The sequence below is a fragment of the Fusarium musae genome, chromosome 10, assembly GCF_019915245.1.
Source record: "Fusarium musae strain F31 chromosome 10, whole genome shotgun sequence".
Lineage (NCBI taxonomy): Eukaryota > Fungi > Ascomycota > Sordariomycetes > Hypocreales > Nectriaceae > Fusarium > Fusarium musae.
This window is the reverse complement of record NC_058396.1, coordinates 1945777-1968665: the sequence shown is the minus strand read 5'-3', so window position 1 is coordinate 1968665 and position 22889 is coordinate 1945777. Positions and strand designations below refer to the sequence as shown.

The 22889-nt window shown below is 47.9% G+C and overlaps 6 protein-coding genes and 1 non-coding gene across 7 annotated transcripts; 4 read left to right on the top strand and 3 right to left on the bottom strand.

The window, feature by feature from the left end:
* Positions 1-564: 564 nt before the first annotated feature.
* On the bottom strand, positions 565-1955 carry J7337_012829 (uncharacterized protein; the record flags this gene model as incomplete). The annotated part of the gene is made up of 3 exons (XM_044830329.1): positions 565-776; positions 827-1421; positions 1476-1955. 3 exons carry the CDS (start codon positions 1953-1955, stop codon positions 565-567), a joined length of 1287 nt encoding a protein of 428 aa, XP_044675245.1.
* Positions 1956-3795: 1840 nt separating this feature from the next.
* On the bottom strand, positions 3796-3877 carry J7337_012828. The gene has a single exon. It is a non-coding gene; the product is annotated as a tRNA-Ser (tRNA).
* A 330-nt stretch (positions 3878-4207) lies between these two features.
* On the top strand, positions 4208-5410 carry J7337_012827 (uncharacterized protein; the record flags this gene model as incomplete). The annotated part of the gene is made up of 1 exon (XM_044830328.1): positions 4208-5410. The coding sequence occupies one exon, from the start codon at positions 4208-4210 to the stop codon at positions 5408-5410; it is 1203 nt and encodes a 400-aa protein (XP_044675244.1).
* Positions 5411-10122: 4712 nt separating this feature from the next.
* Positions 10123-12090, top strand: J7337_012826 (uncharacterized protein; the record flags this gene model as incomplete). Its single annotated transcript, XM_044830327.1, has 18 exons — positions 10123-10186; positions 10262-10341; positions 10578-10595; positions 10693-10722; positions 10776-10802; positions 10908-10919; positions 11105-11116; positions 11184-11201; positions 11268-11288; positions 11342-11362; positions 11419-11460; positions 11530-11550; positions 11607-11627; positions 11654-11701; positions 11754-11792; positions 11843-11863; positions 11919-12023; positions 12076-12090. The coding sequence occupies 18 exons, from the start codon at positions 10123-10125 to the stop codon at positions 12088-12090; spliced, it is 615 nt and encodes a 204-aa protein (XP_044675243.1).
* A 352-nt stretch (positions 12091-12442) lies between these two features.
* J7337_012825 (uncharacterized protein) lies at positions 12443-14079 on the bottom strand (the record flags this gene model as incomplete). The annotated part of the gene is made up of 3 exons (XM_044830326.1): positions 12443-13131; positions 13183-13895; positions 13952-14079. The coding sequence occupies 3 exons, from the start codon at positions 14077-14079 to the stop codon at positions 12443-12445; spliced, it is 1530 nt and encodes a 509-aa protein (XP_044675242.1).
* A 3825-nt stretch (positions 14080-17904) lies between these two features.
* On the top strand, positions 17905-18899 carry J7337_012824 (uncharacterized protein; the record flags this gene model as incomplete). The annotated part of the gene is made up of 3 exons (XM_044830325.1): positions 17905-17959; positions 18014-18414; positions 18621-18899. The coding sequence occupies 3 exons, from the start codon at positions 17905-17907 to the stop codon at positions 18897-18899; spliced, it is 735 nt and encodes a 244-aa protein (XP_044675241.1).
* An 811-nt stretch (positions 18900-19710) lies between these two features.
* Positions 19711-21568, top strand: J7337_012823 (uncharacterized protein; the record flags this gene model as incomplete). Its single annotated transcript, XM_044830324.1, has 5 exons — positions 19711-19971; positions 20019-20247; positions 20297-21118; positions 21175-21360; positions 21411-21568. 5 exons carry the CDS (start codon positions 19711-19713, stop codon positions 21566-21568), a joined length of 1656 nt encoding a protein of 551 aa, XP_044675240.1.
* Positions 21569-22889: the final 1321 nt, after the last annotated feature.

The following is a 22889-nucleotide window of genomic DNA, read 5'->3' as shown; positions in this document are numbered from 1 at the left end:
AAATTTGACACGCTCTGTGGCCAGATACTTTCTCATCCAAGCCAAGCCTTCTCTCCCTCTTGCACTTCTAGGAGAGGAAAGAAAGCTTAGTGTCTTGATCCTAAGTGACAAAACGACCTGGGTAACTCGGCCTAAGTTTAGGATAAGTTTCGAATAGACTTAGGATACCCTTTGCTAAGTTTATTTTTGACATCTTATATCAAGGTCTGATGTTTTCTTACTTCCCGAGGCGCTTCAAAACCTCTTCGGCAGATAATTGAGTGAAGATCCTAATAGAAGTCGCGATTAGTCCTGTGGCGATAGTACGATTCCTCCCGAAAGAGGGTCTCGACAACACTGGGCCCCTATCGCATCGCAGACTAGGAACATCTGATGCCATGTAACTTCAACGGTAACAAATAACCGAGATAAAACAACCCACAAGCCAAGTTATATCTACAAGTTTCACGAGAGTGGACGAACTACAAGGCATGAAATGAAGCGGTGAAAAAACGACTGGTGCAATTTCTAGCATAATAACCGACACGCTGCCATCCCAGGATATATAACTCCGTATTATAGACATCAAACATCATACCCACTTGGGGTGGAAAAGAGACCTCGGATCGACCTTTGTTTCAGATCTGCCTCGGCAACGTCCTGAGCTGCAGCTAGATTTAGGCAGTATTTATCCTCTGCGATGGATTTGTATCGTTTTAGGATATCGGTTGATTCCAACTGCTTCTGGTCCATGTATTGGTAGTGAGCGGCTAAAGCGTCGCCTTGGATGACAACAGCTGGTAGAGTGTTAGTATGAAGCATGGTGGGATTTTGATGGAGGACTTACGGCGTCGAAGCTTCTTGGGGAGATCAAGAACAATCATGTCCTCGTCACCCCGTCCTTGGGGCCAGTTTTCGGGATCAGTGTCGAGAATGTCATCGCTATAGATGCACATGAAGTTGATTCGGATTCGATCTTCATACATGGTCCAAGTTTTCTCGAACTTATATAGGTCTAATTGCTTCTTCTCGATATTCTCAAACAGAGACATATGCATTTGGGAAGCGATAGCCCAGTTACGATAGCTATCGCCCCAAATGTCGTACTTGAGTTCAGCGGCAGGAGTCTGATCAAGCATCGAATCGTCGGGGACTCGCAGCCATCGATGGTGAGGCCAGGTAGGAGGTTCATTCTTGAGTTCCCACTTGTACTTCTTGGGTCCATCCCATGAAGGATGTCGTGATGGTCTCCAGTAGTCAGTGGCGTTTGTGACGCTGAATGGCTCAAAGGCCTCTGGGAAGTATGGATGAATGGCACCCATGCGCATATGGAAGAAGCCAAGAGGGGGGTTGTTGATAATGTTGCCAGAGACAACAAAGTCCTTGGGGTTTTGGACTTTACGTGTGACAAGACTGGGGATAGCGTCGTCATCAATCCATACCTGCGAGACAGATGATTAGTGTTTAGCGAACCAAGGCATTGATATTGCACGTACGACGTCGTCATCAATCTTGACATAATACTTTCCACGTTCTAATTTCTTCCAGATATTCTTGTATGTGTATGTCCCAGCAATCTCGTCGGAATAAATCTTCTTGTATCGCTTTGGGTTGGAAGCTAGGACCTCCTCGAGATATCGGAGATCCCCTTTTTGCTCGGTGTTGACGACCCAGAGGACTTCATCGAGCCATCCTCCGTTTTCGACCAGGTTACGCTCGATGTAGCACTTCATTATCTCAACTCGGCTTTGTCGACCGTAGAACACCAGTCCACTGACGGTGATGTTGTCTGGCTTGACATGTTTTGAGTGCTTCGTGACTGAGACGGCATGGTGATGGTGGGGTCGAGCAAAGTCGCCAAAGGCCGGGAAGCTGTAGTAGAAGAATAGAAAACCGAGAGCATAGATGGCGAAACAGGCCACTATGCAGTTACGCCATTGTTTCTTGCTCTCTTGGAACCGACCAAACATGGACATCTTGTCGTCGGGAGGAGACGAGGGGACCGTCGGGTGACTGCCTGGGTACGATCTGGCCCTTGATAGCTGGAAGAACAAGTCAGTACTGTATGTGGTCCATGTTCCAAGTCGAGTCGCGTTGCACGACTCAACCTGTTTTTCTGTGCAGGCTTGACTTACAAGACAAGCGTACAGCGTAACACTCAATGATGCGACTCTGTCAAGGGAGATCTCCAGAGCGAGCAGGGGAACAGTTGCATCTTTATTTCAAGAGCCCATTATCACAGCTGAAGTGGAGAGCAGGGCCTAGATTCCGATCGGTTTTGCTAGGGTGGAATGATCGAAGCTTGCTTACAGCGGCCTCACCATCCGAAGTGGCCAAGTTCAGTTGGCTCGGCTCCACCAGATCCGAGTTACTGAATTCGACATACCCTTTCGACTAAGAAGACCCTGACTGAGTCTGTACATACGCTACAGCCACTTAAAAGAGGCTAAAGCTGTCTTTTTTTACTGGCTAGACTGGCAACGCACAAGGGATGCGCTAAAACAAGTGTTGCCCTTATCGCGGCATTTCTTGTTCCTTTCGTCATCCCTTGACATCCATGTCTTACGACAGCTGGCCAGACAAGTCAAGCATAATCAACAATGCCAAGACGCGGCAAAGCAGCCTTTAATTTCACAATATTCGTAGTTGAGAAAAGACGATTGAACCCGTGATTTTCGCAGTGATTATCTCTATCGTGCCTGGGACCTGGGCTGGTCAACGGGGCCCGCGCGTCTGGAATGCAGGGCCAAACTATCAGGTTACGCAAACAGCAATAAACACGACAATCAACAAAGACCAACGATTCTAGCCCCCCAACCAGCGCAAGCCACGATTGGCCCTCTCGTAGTTTCCGGCATCAAAGTTTCCACGCTTTCGTCGTATCTGCCTACAATCAAGCTTTTTGGGGCGCTTCTAGTCGCCGAGAGCGTTTGCTACTCGACAATGCTTCTTTGCTAAGCGAATTTCTCGAGGTCCAGGCGTTGAAGAACTTCTGGCTTGGCCGTGTAGCCTGCCATGTGAGAAGATATCGCATTTCTAGACTTTCTGGTTTTTTCAGCCCTGCGGCTTTGGGTCTGGACATCCCGGGGAACCGGAAGCTGGGGATTTCCAGATCAGAGTTATGAAGCTGAAAAGCAGATCATCTCATGCATTTGTCACACCACCTGCCTTGACGGCAAATAAGCTCTTTGACCCTTTGGACCAAGGGCAAATGGGAAACGAGTCAGCGAAGTCTTGTTGGATCTAGTGAACTTTGAGTATCCCCTCTTCTGCAGGGCTGAGCATGGATTCTTCGAACGAGTCTCTTTCCACCGAGGCGTCTAACATTAGATGCTGTCCAAACGATCATTTCCATGTAAACTAACTCAAGCTAAAGGCCGTTAAAGAATTGTGAGATCTTGTGAATAGGCTGTTACGGAAGCATAGGTATATGCTTAAACAGCAGACACAACGGGTACACGACCTACCCTAATCCAGACAAAGAATATTTATGCTTCAAGCTCTATAGACTAAACAACAAGCTTTAAACTGTTAAGATATATAGAATCTTTCTAGAGAGCTAATAAGGCAAGATGTATGCCGTTATTGCATTTTATTACAGATTGTCTGTAAAGAAACTCATAATAGACATGCCAATTTCTAAAGATATAATAGCAATAGATTAGTAAAATATAAAAATTAATTATTATAGTACTTTAGCTACTAAGACAAGCTAAGTATATTGAAAGAGTAGGTATGAATTAGAGAAAAATCTTAAACAGATATAGGTTACTATAAAAATAATAAAAATCAGTAACAAGGTCAAAAATAAGTTTTCGACGTGGGCCTGATTCGAACAGACGCCCCCGAAGGGAATAGATTTCTAGTCTATCGCATTAGACCACTCTGCCACCACGCCTTTTGAGTTATAAAGGGCTGTTTCAATGAAGATTATATTGCAAAGCCCATCTTCACCTCACCCCATGTACAAGACCAGTATGACTGCCGGTGTTCTGAAAATTATCTCCCTAGGCTTGGGCAATCGGCAATTTCGACTTGTGAATACGAAATTTGTCTTCCCTTGCTCCTACATGCAATTGTTCTGTATCACATTCGTCATCGCCAAAGTGGATTCAATTCCCAATAACTATGCTCTGATTCGCCCGTTCGTAACCAAACCCATTCTTCTCCTCCCTCACCAAAAACGCAAACTCAAACGTTCGGCAAGGACTATAATTAACAACAAAAAATGCCCTCTCACGAAAATGAATACGAGATAAATACCCATTCCTCTACCGCGCGCTCTCGTGCCGATTTTCCGTGGCATCCCTTGCAGACTCGTATTCAAGATGTCATCCCCCCACGCAGACTCATTATCGTCGGTGACGTACACGGCCATCTGCCCGAACTGAAGAAATTACTCAAAAAAGTTTCGTATAACAGATCCAATGGCGACAAACTTATGTTTGTTGGAGATTTGATCAACAAGGGTCCTGATAGTCCCGGTGTTGTCCAGTTGGCGATTGAGCTCGGGGCATGTGCGATAAGAGGGAATAATGAAGACAGGGTGCTTGCTGCGCATTCTGCTATCAAAAGGGGGGAGGATAAGAAGCTTGTTGAGAGGTTGAAGAGGCTGGCACTTGAAGCGGAAAGTGAGAACGAGGTCAAAGAGGGCGAAGCGGCCGTAGCTGAGGCGAAGGAGGATTTGAAGTCAATATCACCGGAGGATCTCAAACCTTACAGTTCGGAAAGCGACTTGACAACTGCCGCCAATCTTACCGATGAGCAAATCTCTTGGCTGGCTTCGCAGCCGCTGATTCTACGGATCAAACTACGAAAGGGAGCGACATCACCGCCCTGGAACTCTGGGACTCTGCTTGTCGCGCATGGCGGTCTGGTCCCCTTACTTCCACTGGAAGAACAAGATCCATGGGCCGTCATGAACATGAGAGGACTGGTATACCGAAACCCAGCAGCTAAAGTCACTGAGCCCATTCGAGCAGGTCTACTGAAGGGAGCCAAGAGTCGGACGCGACGTTATGCGGCATACCATGATACCACTGATGCAGGTATAAAAGCCGAGTTGGAGAAATGGGCAGATGCTGTTAATAACGGCGAAGGCTTCAGTGGTGAGTACAAAGAGGGTGTTATTGGATTTCCCCTCGAAACTCGAGAGGGTCATTGGTGGATTGATGCTTGGAATCGATGGCAGAACTCGATTGAGGATCCCGAGAAGCGCAGTATTGTCGTCTACGGACATGATGCAAGAGTTGGGATACAAGTTGGTAAAGACTCGCCCGGGGTTGCGAGATATACCTTTGGTCTGGACTCTGGCTGTGTATATGGGAAGAGCTTGACGGCTATGGTCATTGACCAGAAGGGGGATGGCAAGGGACTGTCACATTCGATAGTCCAGGTTGATGCGATCAAGCAGGATGAAGAAAATGAATGAGACGCGGTTTGATATCCATATCCGCTCCATTAACTTCAAGAAGATGCGACGAGGCTGCAGATCATCATTGCAGCTGCTGTTGCTGTAGCTCCTCATAATCTTAGATTTAGCTGCATCATAGTCCGACGCGAGTCAACTGATTCAAAGGTGGCATGCTATTCGCTCGTAGCCTGTTGGTTTCGTATAAGTCCTCGTGTTTACTTATTCATGCGAAACACGCTGAACTTGATCGCTTTGGGCAAGCGTCATTGCTGCCAAAAATGATGCTCCGATTTTGGTCCGAGCTAAGCCATTTTCACGCCCTACGCAGAGCGTCACGCGCCTTGAGCTTCCAGCACTGATTGGACCAGTGTTGGTTGTGTTATCATTCGCGAATGTTACTAACTTGGACAACAACGACGATCACGAAAACAGATGGAAAGACAAAGAAAGGTTAAGATGCTGTTGGACTCATTGCTTTTTTGCTCCATCGAGATCGGGTCGACTCGAGCTGTCAAACCTCTTGCCTTGATACATACCAGGTCTCCAGCTTGTCACCGTTCAAGGTGCTACGCTTTGTTAACAATAGAATCCAGTGATAGTCCTTGGATAGCTCCGATCGCGCTCGATACTCTGTAGTAAGCACGGATGAAAGCAATGATCAGTACTCCAGTTTCTCCAAGGTCGTTGGACTGAACCTGACCGCAGCCAGAGACGTGCATAAGGCAATACTTTGTGAGCTGCAGAGTCAATGACCAGGTGATCAGGGACAGGCTGTCTTGAGAATAATCATATACTTTTCGGGATGTAGAAGAGCTCATATCGACTTGTCGCGCATCATCACCATCATTGTTGAGCGATGAGGAGCGACGGCTACAATGGAACTGGGGTATACTGCAGATATAGAATCACTGACTGGATAATTGAATAAGCAGCTACTGAAGACACGAAACTAAGTAGCTGTCTCGCAGGTCCACGCGTTGTTGATTACTACGACAAAGGGCTTCACGGACCCTCAGAGCTGAGCTCGGTGAGTCAGGCCGTCTACGGAGAAAATAATGAACCAACAGGCCGTAGAAGCAAGCTCATACCGCTAAAGTGACGCATAGCTTTATCTTCGTTGGAGATTTGATGAGATAATCTTATCTATGACTCGTCATGTATGGAGAAGGTCTGTGCCGACGCGCATGAGTAATCACTCTAATATGGCAAACTATGGAGAAACAAAGTCGGGGAAATACCAGGATTGCGGCTGAAAAAAGAGCAGATTAGACCAGAAGTAAATCGCCTCTGACTGTTCCGCGATGGAGACGTAGTATCGCATAACTATTCGGGGTCACGAATTTGAATTTTTCGGTCAAGGTGGGGGTTAGTCTCACTCCGATTCCGGAAAGTCAACGGCGCCTTTTTGTCATCAAGAAGGCACCTCAATGACTGGCTTTGCCTGGTCTCAACAACCATCGCCTAACCTAATAACTACAGGTACTTACCCGCAGATAATTGCAAGGGGACATAGAGTTGAAAGCAATGGGGTCCAGTGCACCGAGACGGCCGCCGTCGGATGACGTTGATGGCGATAGTAAGCAGATTTTCATCCCGGGTTTGAGATCCGCTAATGCGTAACCTGATAGTCTTGACCTTCTCGGAACTCGATTTTGCAAGACTTGGCCTTGCGAATAGGACTGCTGATGAGAGAAACACGCCGATTCAGGACCAGCAATCGTATTTTGTAACTCAGAATGATGAGGTTTCGTTTGGTCATGAGCACCTCGATTTTACGGATGACTTTCTCAACTCCATGATCCCACCAGAACAACAAAGCGAATTCTGGCTTGATCCTGCATTGAGCCTGAATTCATGGCAAACACCCGCTGCGGCACAGACACCAACTGGGGGAAACATCTCGCCGTTGGCAACATCGGGTAATCGAGCGGGAACTCCGACAACGACGTCCCCATTTGGAGTTCCTGGATTCGGACAATCCTTCAACGGGTCTCCGATAGCTGAAGGTTCCCAACGCGGACTTCCACGGAAACGGAGCCATTATTTCCGTCGGCAGCCTCATCGTACTGGAAGTGATCCAATCTCAATACCTCGCCATAACCATCAACGCGATAGCACTTTAGATCCTATGCAAAGATGGCAAGAATCGCCCCCGGAAGCTGAAGCGGCGTCACTGTCTGCTATTGCTGATGCGCTACAAAAAACGCCATTGAGAACTCGCTCATCCGCTGGGAGCCTAGGACGAAGCCGTGTCGGGAGTCGCGCAGGGTCGACACATAGTCTCGGAAGTGCGACGAGCTGTTCGTCTGCGTCAGTGGGATCACCACAGTCCGCAACTCGAAAAGGTTCGCTGAAAGGCCGAGTCACCAAGTCAAAACGTTCTTCTACCGCCAAAGGCAAGGAACCCCAGAATAGACGGTTTCCTTGTACATTTTGCTGTGACAAGTTCAAGAGTAAGTATGACTGGGCCCGGCACGAAAAGTCCCTCCATCTCGACCTTGCAGGCTGGCGATGTGCGCCCTTCGGAGGCGTAGTGACATCCCCAGAAACAGGACGAAACCACTGTGCATATTGTAGTCAACTTGACCCAACGCCAGAACATCTTGAAACTCACAACCACGCTGGCTGCCAGAACGATGACAAGCCTCCTATCTTCAGCCGCAAGGATCATCTTACCCAGCACCTTCGACTCGTGCACCACGTGAAAACAGTCCCGGTTATAGATTCGTGGAAAGTCGAGGGACCGCCGGTTAAATCGAGATGTGGAATCTGCGGTCTTCGAATGGAGACGTGGAAAGAACGAGTCGAACATCTGGCGAAGCATTTTCGAAAGGGTGATACTATGGCTGATTGGAAGGGCGATCATGACTTTGAACCGCATGTCAAAGCTCGAGTGACGAATGCGCTGTCACCCTATATGATCGAGGTGGAAGGGAAATGTCCCGTGCCCTTCTCAGCGACTGATCCCAGCTGTCGAGACCATCTTCTTCAGATTCGAGAGAACGTTGGAAGAACCACGGATTTTGTCGATGAGGGTCTGGGCAATCTGGACACAGTGGAGGAAACTGTAGCGCGACCGCAACGCTCCATGACGCAGGACAGCAGCTCCATGGCCTTCCCAGAGTTTCTGGTGCATCACCTGGGCAGATATGCGCAGCGACAGATGAGTCTCGGGGTTATCCCGACAGATGAGATGTTTCAGACCGAAGCGAGGAGGATTGTATACGATACCTCGGATCCATGGGATCAGACGCTAGCAGATAACAAAGACTGGCTTTCGTGTTTCAAAGAACATCATGTTAATGGTTCTTTAGGCAACTGAGAGTTTTGGGAAGAGGGCATTCTTTGGAACGGTTTATAGGTAGATTGGAAAAATGGTGTTTGTAGCCCTGGACTGGGCCTTAGATTGCATTATACTTAAAGGCTAGATAGTAATAAATGTGATTGATCATGTAGTTATATTTAAGCTTCTTCGTCTTTACGCCTTATGATTACTAGGGGTGTTCAACTATATCAACTATATCAACTACACAAGGCGTAGGGCGTAGGGCGTGTTTTCTGTAGCGAGGTTCGGCTTCATCAGGCGTCGCGCGACCATAAGCCATGGAAGAACAAATACCCGGTCTTGCATTTTAACATGCATGGAGTTGAACTATGGGAGAGCTCACTCGAGATAGATATGTGCTAAAGGTAGGGTCCACGTTGCTGAGAGCCGAGAGGTGTTAGATGCTATTTATAGCGTACCTAGCCTAAGTCGAGAAGTTTGCGTGCCATGCATTACACCAGCATCACAGGCCCATGAAGCATACAGCAGATAAGCCAAAGAGATTGTAAGAAATACAGTGTTATCTCCATCACACCACAAGCATATCTCTTAATGGACTTCAACGCGAACTGGTAAAGCGCCCCAGGTAATCAATCCAAGAGTGGCAACTCCGCCAGTCCCATGAGCCTTGAAAGAGGAAATCCGAAGCGTCTGCGTTTCCATAATAAAAATGTGATCACACCGACTGAAAAGATTGAGCAAGAACTAAAGATAAGCTTAAATACGGAGAAACTTTTCTCGTTAGGTATGATTCTGCAGAATACATTGAAAGTTGTTGAATGCGAAGATGAAGGTGCCGTTGTATGCGAGCGCTGGTGTCGCAACATCTTGTGTTGCGTTCCTTTTTGGGTATGTTCTCCAATTCTGAAAGTGATGGGATTGATTGTCTGATTGTGTTGTTCAGAATGGATACTGGGAGTATTGGTCCCATCGCCACCATGATTGCCTTCAAGGAAACTTTTGGTGACTTCTCTGCAACTAGGTATTCACGGCGTTATCGTCTCGACGATTCTCATCCCTGGGGCTTTGACGACACCTATCGCAGGTGCTTTACATCAATCTGGTGGAACTTGTGTGCCTTATTCCCTCCCCAATGAGATGCCCAAAAGACTATATTGTCGAAAGATTCAGTAAATAAGACTTGAGCATTGGCAAATTTGACTAGATTGATGCCCACATGAACCATGATTGGGGCTTCAGAGCCGACAAGGGAGCCGTTGAGTCACGCACGTACCTTATGTTTAGATACCAACAGAGCTACCTAGGTACCTAATAATTCCATTTGGCTTATTTACGTATTACAGGAAGCAGCTGATGGTGATGGATCTGAAAGTGGTGCCTTCCGTCACCCTAGCGTTGTTGCTCACAGAAGTGTACCTGCCTGTCTCAAGCTTCTAATATGACGATGCCAAAATCTCCTGCTGCTCTCCTTTTTTTCTCTTCTGCAAGCCACCGATTTCCTCTGCGCGGTGAGTCCCCCTTATTTTCGATATTCCTGGCCGATAATCCTGTTGAGATTATTTCTAACTAATTGTTGATTGCAGTCTCGTACGTTCCCATTTCCGCCGTTCCTCGTCTTGCCGCTCGCACGCAGTTCGCACAGCGCTCTTCAAAGCCCACCGGTGTAAGTTCAACTTGTCCTCCATCGCATCTTTAACACTACTAATTGGTCTGTCTTCATCTAGTCTTTAAAAAAGAATTCAACTCGTAAGTTTCCCCTCCGTGGCTTGGTCCACTCTCAATTCTAAGCACTCTCAGCTGACCAGTCGTGCAGCAAACAAATCAACAACAGTAAGATCAACTTACCACCTGAGTAACGACCCGTCTAGCTGTGCACAGGATTGCTGATAGTCCTTCTAGATGCCAACCAAACGATCTGTAAGTGCGAACGTCCCTTCCACCCTCCCAACAATCCATTCATAACATGAGACTGCGATCATCGATTCATGGACACGATTGCTGACTACTTTCTTAGTTCCTCGGGGCCGCCAAGGCCGGAGAAGCGGTAAGTTATTCACAATCGACGATTACATGAATCAATAGCTAACATTTGTCTAGAAGCGAAATGTCTCTTCGGAGACCAACGTAAGCACATATTCCTTGCCCTCAAGCACTGCACTTCATGGAACATCCTCGTCGCATTCGTTTATTTTCTTCAATGTCGTACACATGCTGACAGCCTTTCTACAGTCCCGTCAAGCAGTACGTACCACTCCATCATCGACCGAACAGATCAAGATCTTGGAGGGGCATGGGTTTCTAACACGGAGGTTCTTAGTCTACCCTTCGCTCCCCTGCGGGGGTTAAAAAAGTAAGTCACTCTTGGAAACGGCTCTCTTCCATGCATTCAACGATCAGTTTTCCTGACTAACTCGTTCAATTTCTAGCCAAACTTCAATGTCAGTCCAACCTGTGTCCCGATGATCCCACTTATGTTCATTCTCACATGCTAAACTACTTGCTCAGGAAAAGGGAACTCATGCGGTAAGTGTCAACAAACTTTAGCTACTACTTATGACAAGACCAAACTGACGATGTTTCTCTTTCTAGCACGCGACGCAGATGGTGGCTGTAAGTATATTCCCAAGACTCCAATACTGAACATTACCCTGACAATTCTATAGTGGCTTAAACACCGAGCAGAAGTGAGATTGATGACAGGTAGCATTCACTGTGGACGTGCATTGACATGGATATATAGACTCTCGACAAAGAGAGACGGTCCCTCGCGGACCAGCAGCAAGTGAGTTTATTGCATACCCACAGTCTTGGTGTACATCAAACCATAGATCAATTACTAATGTTTTTTCAGGCCCTGGAAACAAAGATCCAGGTTAGTATTTCCCCTTTTGTATGCAATCCGAGGACACCCACTGACATTCTGCGTAGCGAGATATCGACGCCGCTGCCGTAAGTGTTTATTCTAATGACAATAGACGTGGCTGACAGCGCTTCTGGGTCAGAAATGGCAGATAAAGGCAGATGTAAGTAATTGCAGCTATGTTCTATCGTGAGTCTACTAATATATTACAACAGGAACTTGCGGCCAAGACGGCCGAGCCCTCCTCGATCGAGGTGAGTGAATCATCCAATCTGCAGAAGAAAGCTATACTAACAACGTCTAGGAACGTTTTGAAGAAGCCCTTGTAAGTTATGCTTCTTGCAGCCACTTGAGAACAGATTTAGCTAACAGACTTGTAGCGAAAAAAGAAGGAGACCCAGCCTGAGACCAGCGCCGACGCCGACGCCAACGCCAACGCCAACGATGACGCCGACGATGACGCTGACGCCAACACCAACGATGACGTAAGTTATTTATTTATTAATTAATTAATTAAAAATACTAATAACTTAATAGCTTATAAGCTTATAAGCTATTATTAAAAAAAAATTATGAAGGGGGTAATGGCTGGGAGGCTGAAAAGATGAATAAAAATACTTATGAACTCATAAAAGACTAGTCTAAAGTTTGCGCAATGTAAGGAGTGAGGTCTCGTGTTCTTGTATGCATCAAGTGTGACTTATTGGGGAGACCAAATGAAGATTTAAACTTGTATATTCAGGCTTTGCCGTACCGTCCACATCCTCGTAGAACAATATCCAATTACATTCTCTATTTATACACCCGACTCCCGTGTCTTGGTCTCCAAACTGTACACATGGGGAATTGAAACGCCGATCAACACTGCAAAGCACAAAACTCCAGCACCAAAAAAAGGAACCGTCTACCAAGGCATACCGTTTTGCTTGATCAGATCGTCTTCGGAAGTCTTGAAGGCCTCCGACTCCTTGAGGAACTGCTTGTGGAAAGTCTCGAGGAGAACGCCAGGGAAGACAGCACCGACAGCCTGGACGAGACGATCCTCCTTGCCGATCCAGACGTGCTTGATGAACTTTCCGTCGCAGCCTGAATTGCTCTCGGGAAAGCCGTTGGCCTCGGTACAAGGCAGGGACAGAATCTCATCGGGATACTCGTAACGGATGAATGTGCCGAAACCGCCCTGGTCGGTTGGTTGCCAGCCCTTTCGGTTGCGGAACTCAGTGCAGCCGGGGAACTTGCCGCCGTCGTTGGCACAGTCATCCCACTCCTTGAAGATCTCGTACGTCTTCTTCTTGTTCTGCATGATCATAAAACCAGTGTTCAGGAACAGGTTTCCTCGTCGGTCGCGGTTATGCTGGGTGTCGGGGTCGTAGGGCAGGGCGAGGGAGTTGTTTTGGGGGGAAATGCTCCAGTAGTTCATGAGCCACTCGAGGGGGAGGTCGAGACGGTTGAAGAGAGCGTCGGAGTCGATGAAGACACAGACGTCATGCTTCTTGAGAACCTGTGAGAGGACAGAGGGCTTCTTCCATGAATCGCGACGGTCGGGGTAGCCGTTGATCTTGATGTGGTAGTACTGGTACCCGTGGATCTTGGCTATTGAGACATTAGTACACGGCGGGAGGGGAAGCTAAGCGAAGGACGTACAGTAGACCCAGTGGTTCAGTGTGCCGCCGGATGGGCCGTGGACTTCTCGGCTCTTGTTCCACGTCATTTCGTCGGACCAGATCTGGCCGGGCTTATCGAAGCGACGACTCTCGAGGTCGATGATGCAGAGCTTCTTTCCGAGGGGCTGGGTCCAGATGGGCTTGTCGGATGGAAGCTTGGAGGGCCAGTGGCCGTAGGGGTAGTATTCAGGGTCGTTGACCTTTACGGCGGGCTTGATCCATTGGTCGGGTGTGAAGGCGTCGAGGTTAGGACCAGTGGGCGCTTCAGGAATGGCGGGAGCCTCAGGTGTTTCCTCAACCTCGGTTTCGGGGATGAACTCTTCTTCACTTTCGGGATCATGTTCATGTTCATGTTCGTGGTCGTGCGCTTCCTCGTGCTGTTGGTCGTGGTCATGGTTGTGATCAGGCTCCTTCTCCGGCTCAGCGGCGGGCGAAGCAGCAGCAGCGGGAGTAGGAGAGGCATTCGCAGCCTGCTCCTCAGCCTCAGCAATCTCCTCAGGATCGCTAGGCTCCTCCGCAGGATCAGCCTCAGGCTTGTCAGGCGTAACAGCATGGTGATGCTCCTCAGGCTTCGGCGTCTCAGCTACGACCTCAACAGCGGGTGTCGCGCCAATCTCCTCATCTTCGCCGGGTACGAAAGTCGGGGCAGCAGCGGCGGCTTCTTTCTCGGGGACAAAAGGCGCGGGCTCGTCGCTGTTCAATTGTCAGATAAAGTTTTATCGCTGCGAAAAAGGGGGGGGGATGCTTACACTCCGCTCTTTACGGCTGCTGTTGACTCGGAGGGAGTCTTGAGATGGAAATGCGCGAGACCGAGAAATATGGTGACGAAAACGACGGCGGCCAAGAGCACGGCTCTGTTTGACCTTGGAACGGTCATTTTGTGGCGATGGGGACGACTATTAAATCTGCTGTGTAATGAATGGGAGGATAAAAAAAAGAATGTAAAGGAGAAGGAATGTCGGAAAGCAAGAAAAATAAAAAATAAAGCAAGACAAGAAAAGTGACAGACAGCTGAGCTGAGAGAGGGGGGAATAAAGGAACTGACAAGAGACCCCTGACTCTCTTTTAACTGGAGTCCAGGGGGTTCTTACTTTAGATACAGTATCATTTTTTGCTCTCCCTACCGTAGCGATCGTGCTTGTCTCAGTACAGGTAGCGCTTCATAACGGTTGGTCAAGGCTTGACGCCTCGTTGATCCACTGTAATCAATCTGCGACGACGCCTGAAGAAAAGGGGACCATGAGGCCACGGTATTAACCTTGATCTGTTGTTTCTGCTGAAGGGTTTTTCCGCCGATCAGATGGAAGATGAAAAGAGTGTCTTCATAAGGTTATTATTAGAGTCTTGATTGATGGTGATACATGTACTGTACTGGGCACTGTAGGTTGCACGCGATGCGGGGGTGCTTACGCTTAGGTTGCTTTGGTTTTGGTCCCTTTACCGGATCCTGTTGCGCCAAGCAGTTTCTTACCCAGAAATCGTCGCTCTTCCAGCGTCTTTCTCCAACGCATCAGTTCTTTTACAGTCTCTGCCATCAATCCCAGCGCCTACTGAGCTTGACAAGTCAGACAGCACTCGCAATCGCAATCGCATATCACTGCCGAGGTATTCGTTCGCCCCATAAACTTTGAACGTTGCAGGGCTGTAACTCTGTTTTTCTCCTCCCGAAACTGCCGTTGCTAGCATCAGACTCAACGGTCGGGCGCCACGGTTTGAGCCAACCCAACTTCTTTCTGCCTCAACAACGCCCCCTCAAATTTCCACTATCGCCGCAAAATGAAGCTTCAATATTCAATCACTGAACAGGAGAAACATTCTCCTCTCTTGCCTACTTTTGTCTTCATTTGAGCTGCAAAAGAGGGGGCTCTTTGCTACAGTACGATTCCTCAGCTGAAGCTAAAGACGCCACTTCAAACGGGTTGTGATTGGATGGCTGCTGAGCTCCCCCCGCCCCCTTGCTTTGGCGATGATGCTTATGACCGGTAATCATTCCTATGCTGTATTACTCTGGCAGTCTGGGCCTCGATCATTTCGGCATTGTGACCTCCCTATCTGTAGGCTTCAAGCGCAAAGCAACTGCTGCTCTGCCTGTTCAATGACCGTCCCGATAAGCTGCTCCGATAACCAAGTCCCGATATACCCCTGGGCTAGCGCTTTGTCCTTGACCAGATTCTAATCCTTGTCACCTGAAAACGCACTTTGTCAATAGCGCGCCCATCCACCAATAAGCATCTGTCCATCTGTTCCACCCTAAGCTAACGATGTTTTGAGCCATGGTCCCTCCACGCTATCGATTTGTTTCAACTTCTTTTGTCACGCTATTGAAGCTATCGTCAGTTTTTGCGGCGTTGGCTCAGGGGCAATTAATCTTCGAACAAATTTTGTGGCTCGTTAGGTTCAGGCACTAGCACCTGTCAGTCGTCAATATCCGTTATGCCGGCGCCTCGATTAGCTAGCCATAGGGTATGGCAATTTCGTCTTTTCATTTCTCACGAACTCTTTTCATTATGGTCAACCTTAGCCATGGCTAAGATCACGGAGGTTTTCCTAGGTGATGATTTACTCTCAAGTGGACTTAATCATCACCTTCATGTGCGTTGTCCAGGATACATTAGGAATTGCTTGTAGTAACGCATCGTCAAAAATATAATTTGTCTCCAGAAGCTTATTTATGTGAGACTCATCAACTCCTCCTGCTCTGATAGATACCCAGGATCATAAAGTTTGATACATGAGGAGCCTGTAGCCTCGACAGGCTCATTTCCCGCTCGTCGCTGAGAGAGATTGTCATGAGATGCAATCGGTATGTCGTACTTCAGTAAAGTAAGCATCGAACACTTGGGTATATAATAAGCTGGCAAAAGTTTAGACCGGCATTGGGAAAGATTTTAATACTAAATAATTAAAAATTCTTTGAAATATACTATAAAGCTACTCAACAACGCAGTTCATACCATAATCAGATAGTATTCACATCAGTAAGATGAGGTGTTCGAAACGTTCGTAAGTCATCATGCAGAGGATCCAAGCCTCTTCTAATGGCGACCTGATTCCTAACCTGAGCCCGCCTTCTTTTCAAAGGACCCAGATATCACTCTGACTGACCAACTCAATCTTAGTCACTTGGAATTAGCCTAGAGATGACCAATTTGAACGCCAGCAATGTCGGAGAGCTCAAGAGAAGTCGCAACGGCTTATCGGTAACAAAGAGCAAAATGTCTACCACCATACTGAGTGACCTGCACTTGTGAAAAAGGCCTTCCTAACGGACCAACTAGTGGCAACTTGGAGTCAGTGACTTGAAGGTTATTCATTGGGTCTCCATCTCTACGGAAAGATCGCAGAAAACTGCATTGGGTGTTTCTCGTTGTTGAGATAGAGGCATCGGCGCTGATCGAGGAGATCAGCGAGAAGGATGGCGATGCTTTACCTTCTACCTTTATTGTGCCGAAACCACTTCGATGCAAACTTATATACACCCGCGAAGTAGAGAGATACAAATCATCATCGCTAGAGTCACAAAAGATTTCATGTGATGTCAGGTATGGTCAAGTTTCTAGTATTCGAGGACGGTCAGTTGGACCTCCATGGCTGTCTTTACCGCCTTACCTACAATAGTCTCATGCCCTCATTTTAGGATGTTGAGCTAAGTGACAGGAGAGCTCCATAAGCTTCCATGAGTTGCAGACCGAGAATGAAAGAAGCTAGAGGCTCCCCTCTGAGTTCGTCTTGATGCTCCTGGCAAAGAAGTTCTGAAAGCTCATGGGGCCAACGAATGATTGTCCACTCTTACTAAACCTCAAGATCTGTAACTGGCAGTCTCTGAATCACCCATGGACATGCCCTCGAGAGTGAAGAAAAGTCTTTGTGCCTAGTCCCGAGGTCAGGTATATCGTCCAAGCTCCAGATGCCTGAAACCGACGTCTATCATTCCGTTGCAGAGACAATGGTATCGACCTTCTAAGCTATCCCAACACAGGAACAAATAACCAGGATTGTTCTTATGCTAAATCGGGGCCTTGTCCATCTGGCAGAGCATGCTCAACTTTATAAAAATTTGAGGGCGTGCCCTGATAAACCGAGTTTCTCCGCTGGTCTTCAAGATTTAAAAACAAATCTAGCGGGTCATCTGCATTAGCTATTTCTGATGCTGGAAAGAGGTTCGCCAGTCAAATTATCAGATTAACCATAAGAAGCTTCCAAAGGAGGTAAGGGGAGAAACATTGGGAAGGAAACAAGAACTAACAGATCTTATGATACTCCGTGACAGCGTCCCAGGATCCGAAATTCAGAAAGCACAATATAAAATTATTGTTTCGAGTTAAAATGCAAGTTGATTATTCATTTGGGGCCTGGTCTGATGACTCTGATCCCTCGTACAGATCCTAAATGGTGATAGCCACTTTTGAACGGTCTGAAACAGGAGCTTATTCAAGGCTGCGTTTCGCATCGCCATCCTTTTCATCTAAAGCTCATGTTTTCTATATAAACGAAACATGCTAGGAATCGTAACGCACTATTTACAAGTCCAAGCTTTGGTACGCCCGGCAAACTCAATAATTATCTGGCATATAAACTAGGGTAGACGTCCAAAATGTCGTGGAAACTCTCCATACTCCGACGTATTTCACGATGCTGTTCAAGGCGTGTTAATTGTCAGCATTATTGCCTTCGGCGATAGCAGCTGCGCTGCCAAGAACCGATGCTCACTTTAGTGTTGGACATGGGGTTTCAGGTCAACTGTATTTCTGGAACTGGTACGATCCAGGGTTGCATGATCTTTGTCGATTTTTCCGACACTCAATCACCAGCTTCTGAATCCGTTGAAGAGCTACGCGATCTTCTTGTACCAGATGCAGCAAAATGGTACCAGACCGCCAGCTACGGCCAGCTTGAACTCAATATCACAGCCGATACTACCAAGTTCTACCGCATGCCCAAATCAGCAGCATCTTATAAGTGGGAAGAGGGTTTTAGCGCTGAACAGCACTTGTCCTACATCCAAGATGCTCTCGACGCGTATACAAACAACGGTGCAAGACCACCACCCGCCGAGACGGACATTCTGTACATCGCGACAACACGCAACAACGACAAGATGACCCGATCGCTCGGATCCAGCTTCAGCGTGTCTGCACGGAATGGGAAACTTGTCTCCAGAAGAGCTGTCACCTTCGGCGCCGATCCCTACATCTCGTGGGGCTATAAGGCGGTCAATCACGAGACCTGACACTCGATGTGTTTGCCCGACTACTACCCTAATACGCCGGACCTGCCGACTGGCTACTACACCGGAGGATGGAGTATCATAGGAAATGTGGGAGGAGTGGCTCCTGATTTCTTTGCTTGGGATAAATGGAGACTTGGATGGTTGGTCGATAAAGCTATTGACTGTGCCCTCAACGTGACACGACAAAGCATACGTTGACTCCTGTTGAAGTTGAGGGCGGTGTCAAGGCCATTGTCGTTGCTAAGAATGACACTTCTGCTTTGGTAGTCGAAGCTCGTGTTGCGAAGGGCGTTGATAGGAATATTTGCGCCCCGGGAGTTCTTCTGTATACCGTTGATACAACGCTAGCCACGTCGGAGGGTTCGATCAAGGTCTTGGATGTGACGCCCGGATCGAACGGCTGCGGGGATGCCAATGGCGCGGTTGAACGACAGGACTTTGTCGATGAATGGGAAGAAGTCGTTTGAGGCCTCGGGATGGGGAGTCAAGGTCACGTTGATCGATGACAAAAATGGCCAGTTCAATATCGAGGTTCAATATTCTTAGGCTCGTTTAGCTAGGGTTACATTGCAGACGAGAATTTGGGGAGAAATACACATCATTTATTGGCTGTACCATCTTGACCTGCAGAATAGATGACATCCACAACCCACGAGTCGTGAACACCGACGGAATTTGCGATCATGACTGGTTATAATCATGACGAAGGTAGTATCGGCCAAGCCAAATGCCCCCCCCTCGGCCAATTCCAGGTCCATGGTTCCGTTACTAGTGGTCGAGCTGCCAATTACGGTCCGATCACAAGAACCTTAACGGCCCGTTTGTGGTTCCCCATCGATATATCCGGGGTTTCAAGTCTCCCGATGTTTTGCCATCCAAAGATCCCCGCATGCATTGTTTTATTTGCGATTCCCCATGGGGAATACTCTTGCGTGCATCATTCGACTTGCGATTCAGACCAAAAGGGCAGACGGCAGTTGACCTCGGCAAGCGTGAATATTCGGAATTGTGGTCGAAATAGGGAATGGACGTGGTATCCCTGGTAGATAATATACGTGATGCATTGAGAGGTTTTGATGGATTTTATGGAAATTCTTCCGCATGACGTTTCTGTTCTCCGCTCGATGGCACTCTAGCCGGAGCTTTGGTCTATGTGTTGACCAAGCTAGCCAAGGCCTTGATTTTCTCCAAGATCCTCGGAATAATAAATAATGTCGAGTTCCTCTAGCAAGATGGTTCTGAGACTTCAGAAGTGTCACGCCAAGCCTTCCTTTCACCATGCCTTCTCTCCTGAAACTGGCCACCGCGGTCGCCCTTCTCACTCAAGGCGTTCTTGGACGACAAGCACCTTCTGTGCGAGTCAAGAACGGTACGCTTGAGGGCAAATATGTCGCTGGATTGGATCAAGACCTCTTCCTCGGTGTTCCCTTTGCTCAACCTCCTGTCGGCCAACTTCGCCTTCAGAACCCTCAGCCTTTGAACGAGACTTTCAAGGTCAAGAAGGTCACCAAGTATGCGGATTCCTGTGTCGGTTATGGAGTGAGTCTCCCCTCTCATGGTCACGTGAAATCTCTGACACTCTGCAGAACAGCGCTGATCAAGGTCCTACGACCTTCAGCGAGGACTGCTTGACACTAAACATCGTCAGGCCTGCTATGACCAAAGGCAGCAAGAAGGAGAAACTCCCAGTTGGTGTCTTTATCCACGGTGGAGGTTGGACCATGGACTTTAGCGCCAACGGTGTTTACAACATGAGCTTCATGGTAGAGGAGTCTGTCAAGATGGGCAAACCCTTCATCGGAGTATCCGTCGACTGTAAGTCGACTATCTTTTACCAATTAGACCTGTGACTAACGATCAACAGACAGACTTTCTTTCTGGGGTTTTATGGCTAGCAAGGACATCCTCGATGCCGGAGTCGCCAACCTTGGCTTGAAGGATCAGCGCATTGCCCTGCACTGGGTCAAGGAGAACATCGCTGCCTTCGGTGGTGACCCTTCAAAGGTTACCATCTTCGGTGAGAGCGCCGGTGGTGGTAACGTCGGCTACCAAGCCATGGCGTACGGAGGCGTTGACGAGGGGCTATTCCGTGGTATCATCGCCGAATCTGGAGCTGACGGCACTGACATGAAGAACTACACCGGACCCCAGCAGCGCTACGACACTATTGTCAAGGCAGTTGGCTGCGACAAGGAATCCGATAAGCTTGCCTGTCTCCGCCAAGTTCCCTTCGAGAAACTAAACGCCACGAACGCCAAGATCCAAGGCAGCTTCTACCCCGTCGTTGACGATGACTTTGTCCCCGACTATCCCTCCAAGCTTCTTGCCAACGGAAACTTCACCAAGGTGCCTCTCATGGCTGGAACTAATGCTGATGAGGGTAGCTTCTTCGGTCTGCCAGGTGTTGACTCCACTGAAGAGGCTGTTTCTAAGCTTCAAACCACTGGACTTGATGCTGATACCATTGATACACTCTTGGCTTTGTATCCCAACATCGACGCTCTTGGAATTCCATCGGGCTACCGTTACAAATCAAGCGATCCTGTCAAGAAGCAGTATAAGAGATGGGCTGCTCTGCAGGGCGACCAGCTCTTCATGTCGTGGAGACGTGCGCGAACTGATGCTTGGTCTAAGCATAACGTGACTTCATATGCGTACCTGTTCGAGTCTCCAAATACCAACATGCGTAAGTATATCTCTCATGCACTCGAGATGATTTGTGTTGGCTGACATGAAGCGTAGCTGACTACATCGGAACTCCTCACTTTGTAGAAATCGCTTACGTTTTCTACAACATGCTCGGCCAAGGCTACGGCAAGGGTCAAGGTCCTCTTGTCAACGCATCAAAGGAGGTTCTCGACCTCGCTAAGCTTGTGAGCCATATGTGGATCAGCTTCATCACCGAGCTCAACCCCAACGAACACGGAAGTAAGTTTTTCATGTTGCCTACATGCGCGATGTCAAACTAACCTTTGTAGTTTCCGGTTTTCCCGAGTGGCCTGTTTTCAACAATGGCGGTGGATACGGCGAGCATTTCTACTTCAATCCTAATGGATCGATGGCTCAGCCTGATACTCTCCGACTAGCTGGTACTACATTCATGAACTCGGTTTCTGCTGACCAGTACGGACGATAAACTAAAAAGATCTTTGCTTTGCTTTCTTCACTTATATAGTTGTCAATCATCCATTGATGAGTCGGGTACAAATCTTGACATATTATCAATATCGAATATTTTCACAAGCGCTTTATCCGCAGTGACACTCCGCCGCGGCAAGGTCTTATCAGCAAATGCACGGGTCGGAGAGAGGTCGTTTGCCATTTATTTAAAGTTCAAGGCTGCATTAATGGATGTTACATTGAAGACTATCGAAAGCATGTCCAAAGTCAACCAACACGATATCCTGGGCGTTTAAGTGCACTAACCAATGATGAATTGAGTTTATACCAGGGGCTCACCACGAGCTATTGCTGCCTAGTCGCGGCGTGGCGCTGCTTAAAACGATGAGATGCGGGAGGATCACCCTTAGCCTGGAGTATAAATCGTACGACTCTGTATGGTCAAATGTAGTAATTGTGCGCGAATTGCGCAGTTTCTCGTGTTGGCCTATGGGCATTTAGTTGGTCAACTCGTATCGTGGCTTCAATACTGCACGCGGCCACGAGAATTATTGTTGGTTAAGGACGGCCGGTGTAGCATTTGTGCCAACAGGGTATTGATGCACGCTTTGACAAGACCCTTGCCATGACAGCAAATCAAAGAACCTTCCCACAATTGTTGGTCGAGACTCAAGGAAGTACGTCGATTTTTCTCAAACGACGTTACATCTCGATTATGCGTGCCGTGCCGGACCATGTGTTGGCATGCAGCTAAATTTCTTCAACAGATCCGGTCCAACCCTAGACCCCTGCATCACCTTTTCTTTGCAGTCAAGGCCCATCGCTGCATGAGGCTTGAAAAATGCTGTATGATCGGTGGAATGTGTTCCGAGCTTGACTTGCGTATGTAGTCCACCGAGGCGAGACGGGACGGCGTTTAGTACGCATGATACACGTTAACATGAACATGTAATCACCTGATATTCATGAGGGGGTACAAGACAGGAGTGAATGTACCAATGCCAGAGCCTAGCACCTAAGAATAATTGGCAAGACTGCAGAAGCGCGGACTGTGTACACAAATGTTAAGAGGTTGACAAGCTCAGTGCCGAGCTTGAAAATGTGAGAACTGAGCAGTGAGATTCGACTGAGGCCAGCCAGGCCGGACAAATGATAATCAATGATCGACAATATCATCAACTGACAGCAAAGCTTGGCAGCGCGGGATCGTCCAAGAGAATACAGGCATATACCGCGCACCAATGATATCCCTCAACAGAAGCATACACTTTGAACGTTAACTATCATCACTGCGTCATGCATATACTGCCACTTTACAAAAGGACCAACGCCTACAG